The sequence below is a fragment of the Penaeus vannamei genome, chromosome 18 (genome assembly GCF_042767895.1).
Source record: "Penaeus vannamei isolate JL-2024 chromosome 18, ASM4276789v1, whole genome shotgun sequence".
Classification (NCBI taxonomy): domain Eukaryota; kingdom Metazoa; phylum Arthropoda; class Malacostraca; order Decapoda; family Penaeidae; genus Penaeus; species Penaeus vannamei.
Window position 1 is genome coordinate 29,340,708 of NC_091566.1, and position 5,000 is coordinate 29,345,707.

At 27.5% G+C, this 5,000-nt stretch overlaps 1 protein-coding gene across 3 annotated transcripts in view; it reads left to right on the top strand.

Moving 5' to 3' along the window:
• LOC113810078 (transmembrane protein 198) overlaps positions 1–5,000 on the top strand; it is a 24,788-nt gene that overhangs the window by 11,287 nt on the left and 8,501 nt on the right. Inside the window, exons 4-6 of one of the 3 annotated variants that reach the window (XR_011399236.1) lie at positions 6–168; positions 405–564; positions 1,562–1,898. Coding sequence is in view for 1 of the 3 variants with exons in the window: in XM_070133091.1 (XP_069989192.1) it covers positions 6–168; positions 405–564; positions 1,562–1,695 (457 nt within the window). In the remaining 2 variants the exon portion in view is untranslated. The remainder of the gene's footprint in view (positions 1–5; positions 169–404; positions 565–1,561; positions 1,899–5,000) is intronic. The other 2 variants (XR_011399235.1, XM_070133091.1) reach the window with 2 other exon arrangements.

Sequence of the window (5,000 nt, forward strand, 5' to 3'; positions counted from 1 at the left end):
TCCAGGTGGGTCCCAAGCAGTGTATGGCCAGTGGTAGGAATCCTCCTTGCTGCAGGGCTGTTGCTGGCCATCACAACCCTGTACTTCCAGAAGGGACTGACCATCCTGGGCACAGCTATCAGTGGAGGAGCCATCATGTCTGCCACATTAGACTACTTTATTGAGAAGGTGAGAGGGCCTGATGAGGAGAAGCAATGATTTACAATCGTTGTATTTTGTAATGCAGTTTTCATCACCTTTTGTACATTGATAGAATATGAAGTAAGTCATTTAGGATGAGTTTGAATTTGTATTTCCAAACATATGGTATATATTTATATATCTGCATTGCTGTAAAGCATATTTGTTTGAATTTTATTATTGCTTTTTCTTTGCACTAATTTCTCATCCTTTCTTTTTCAAAGTTCCTGATGGTGCGTTGGTTTGAGGACCGACTGAAGGTGGTGGAGAGCGAGCCTCCGTGCTGGTTTTCCTGGATGATCCTGGGTGTGTGGCCCTTCATGGTGCTTGTGGGGAGCCTCACCCAGTGGAAGATTACAGGCAGAGGCATCTATCATCAGCAGTGTAAGTGTTTGTAGTGTGTCTTCAATTCTCAAAGGAAGGAAGGTAGAGGTTCAGCGTCAGTGTGTCCCTTGGCAGCAGGTGTCAGCCGAGAGAGTCTCCATTTTGTTGAACTTCCACGCGCCACACAAGGCCTGGATGATGCTGGTATTGTGCCAATCAGAATTTACAGTGATATCCAGTGTACCCTTTTAAAAGTAATTTGATGTACCCTTGCATGTGTCTGCCTGTTTAGGTGTCATCATTTCAACTACATGATATGCATACCAAGAGGGAGAAATACTATATCCTCACTAAATTAGTGTTCTGAAAATATGTCTATCCATATGTGCCTCTTATCTTTGGTAACGAGTGTCACAGTATAAAAGAGGGAAAAAATAAGATACATCGATATTACTGTCATTAAGAAGGAAAAATATCCTGAATAACAGTAAATGCTCTTTAATCTGCATTTGATGAGCATAAGCATTGATGACAATATTTTATAAGTTGTCGATAAAATATGGGGGAAGCATTAGTTTCTAAGAAATATGAATTTCCAAGATATACAGCTATTACAATTTATTGTATGTAATTTTGTTTGGATTACTCCCTTTTTTGCAATTTTTGGGGGACGATATTATCTTATAGCTTTATAATTAACTTTGATGGAGATTGCAGACTGCAGATACACTGAGTATTTTTCAGTTTAATATTAAGGATCATGATATTTTTTTGACGTTTTCTAAAACATTCAAAGAAAAGAAATCATGGAATAATTCACACTTGTATTATATACAGAATATAAAGTAGATTTTTGAAATTTTCCAAGTATTAGGCTACTTTGTAGACATTGCAAAGTCTTATATTAAAGAGCCTTTACTAGTATAAGAAATATATTGTGCACACATCATGGAATTGGTGTGAGAGGAAGGTGTACTGATACCTACTGTTTTGTTTATCCTAACATAAACTAGTTTTTTTTTTCAGTAGAATTATGATTTCGGTTACTTTTTTCCAGTGGTGCCCTCCAAAAAATCTCGAAGTGTGAACCTCCAGCGAATGAGGAGTCGAGAGGCCCGGGCTGAGATGCGCCAGAAGAAATACCGGTATTTGTATCAAGTTCGTACTGCTCACGGGGACATCATCAGCCAGGTGAATATGCCAGTGTCCGATCTCAGATATACCACTGTTAGCGAGGCTTAGCAGTGTCTGTCTGGCGGATACGTGGTGGTGGGACTAACTGGTGGTTGTGTCGTCTAATGCAAGTGTCCAGGTATGCACTGTTGTCACCCTGTTAACGTCATGTTTACTGCCTTCTGCCTCCCTCTACAGTCTATGACATCTTCCTTGGTGAGGTACAGACCATCTTCTTCAGCATTGTTGTGAGTTTTAAATACCTCAATGGATATAACAAAATCACTAAATATTAGATACATAAGACTACTACTTCTTCCTTTCATTCATTCTTAATATGTTTCCTTGGAGCTTCTCTGTCTCTGCTTTTACTTCTTTACTTCTTTTTGTACTTATTTCCAAGAAGAGAAAATTGGTTATAAAAAAAGTAAAAAAATTCAGTATAAAAAAGAGCTTGAGTATTACAGGGTGCTTGTGGTGAATATCTATGATGTGTTGCAACATTTGCAAGAGCCCAGAAATATCGATTGACATCATTGGTATGCAGAATCAGACACAAAAAAAGAATATGTCTAGATCTGATGATGAACAAATTCCAAAAATAAACTAGGGGTACAAAAAGAGAAATTGATCCACCAGAAGTAAGAGGCTATATTCTCTCAATGATACAGATCACCAATAACTCGGCAATTGTAGTTTGTTTAGAAAGAGTGGTTCAAATTGAAACCACTATCCCCTTCTGATCATGTTGTGCTCATGAATTTCCAAGAGGTAAGACATAAACGAAGACATGAAAAACGATGTTAAAAAGATGCACAAATGGATTTACCAATTAGATATTTAAAAACACGCCTTTGGGCTTTAACGCCTCAAATTAATTATCATAATTACTGACTAGTGAACATGAAAACTCCGGAAAGAATGGAGGTTAAAGTAGATCTGGACATAATCATCAATTTTTTAATAATTTTTAAGAATAAAAGCTTTGTGTCTTTATAGTTAGAGAATAATTGTGTCAGTGAGTATGAATGTTGACAGTTTTGTCTTAGAAATTAGTCCATAGTTTCCAGTGTTGATCTTATCAGTTTTAGAAGTAGTGTGAGTGTAATGTATTATTACTATTATTAGATTTCATTTATTGTTGTTGTCTTATTATTGTTATTGTTGTTGTTATTGTTGATACTATTATTATTATTAATGTTATTATTATTATGATTATTATGATTATTATTTCTATCACTATCATTTTATTTTACTGTTATTATTAATTTTATTTTTTTTGTTTTTATAATTTGTTTTACTGTTATTTTTGTTGCCATCATTATTATTATTATTATTATTATTGTTGATATTGTTATTATTATTATTATTATTATTATTGTTGATATTGTTATTATTATTATTTTTTATTATTATTATCACCATCATCATTATTACCATTATTATTATTGTTGTTGTTATTGATTTGGTTATTATTTTTTAATTATTATTGTTATTTTTTTATTGTTATCATTTTATTGTTTTAATTGTTATTGTTATTGTTGCTATTATTATTGTTGCCATCATAATCATTATTATAATTATTATTATTATTATTATTATTATTATTATTATTATTATTATTATTATTATTATTATCATTATTACTATTCTTGTTATTGTTGTTATTGATTTTGTTGTTGTTGTTATTGTTATTATTATTATTATTATTATTATTATTATTATTGTTGTTATTATTATTATTATTATTATTTTATTATTATTATTATTATTATTATTATTATTATTATTATTGATATTAATATTGTTGATATTTTTGTTATCATTTTATTGTTATTATTATTATTATTATTATTATTATTGTTATTGTTATTGTTATTATTATTAAGGTTATAACTATCATTGGTTATTTTTATTTTTATTATTACAATTACTATTTTTATTATTATTAATTACAGTGACTATTATTATTATTATTATTATTATTATTATTGTTATTATTGTTAGAGTTATTGCTAATATTATGATTATGGTTGTTGTTCTTCTTATTAATATGTCTGTTATTGTTATCATTGTTATTCTGTTAATTATTAAAATTGTGATAATAATGATAATTATTGATATGTTAATAATAATGATAATAATGAAAATGATAATGATAATGATGATAGTAATAACAATAACCATAGTTACTATTATTATTGTTATCATTATTATTATCATTTTTTTATTATTATTATTATTGATTTATTATTATTGTTATTGTTGTTGTTTTTATTATTGTTATCCTTATTAATATCATCATCATTATCATCATCATTATCATCATCATCATCATTATCATTGTTGTTGTTGTTATTGTGAATATTATTATCATGATAATCATCATCATCATTGTCAGTAGTTGTAGTAGTTGTAATGTTATTGTTATTGTTATTGATGTTGTTAATGGTGCTGTTATTGTTAATATTGTTAATAGTAGAAGTAGTACTATCATCATTGTCATCAACATCACCATTAACATACCCAGCACCTCCATCATCACCATCATCATTATTATTATTTTTATTATTATTATTATTATTATTATTATTATTATTATTATTATTATTATTATTATTATTATTATTATTATTATTGTTATTATTATTATCATTACTGTTACTATTATTATTAATATTGATGACTATTATCATCATCAGTATTATTATTGATTGATATTATAGTTGTTCTTATTGTTATGTTGTGATTATTATTATTATTTATTTATTATTTTTTTATTGTTATTATTGCTATTTTTGTTATGGTTTTGTTGATGCTGGTCTTCTTCTTGTTATCAATTTATTTTTAATATTAATGTTATTATTAATTTTTTTTTCTTTCATTATTATTATTGTTATTATCATTTATAATTCTTATTGGTGTTCCTGTTGTTGTTGATGATGTTGTTACTATTATTAGTATTATTATTATCATCATTCGTAGTAGTAGTACTATTATTATGATAGCGATTAATGCTATTGATATTTTTGTTATTGAAATTATTAGTATTTTTATTTTCATTGTTATTCATTATCATTATTATTATTTTTTTTTAATTATTATTATTATCATTATGACTGTAAATAGTATAATTTTTGTTATTACTGTTGTTGTTACTATTATTGGTATGATTTTTTATTATCATCATTATGTTTTGTTAGTGTAATAGTGTTATTATTATTGATATTATTATTATTATTATTATTATTATTATTATTATTATTATTATTATTATTTATTATCATAATATTATTGTTGTTGTTATTGTTACTCTTGTTATC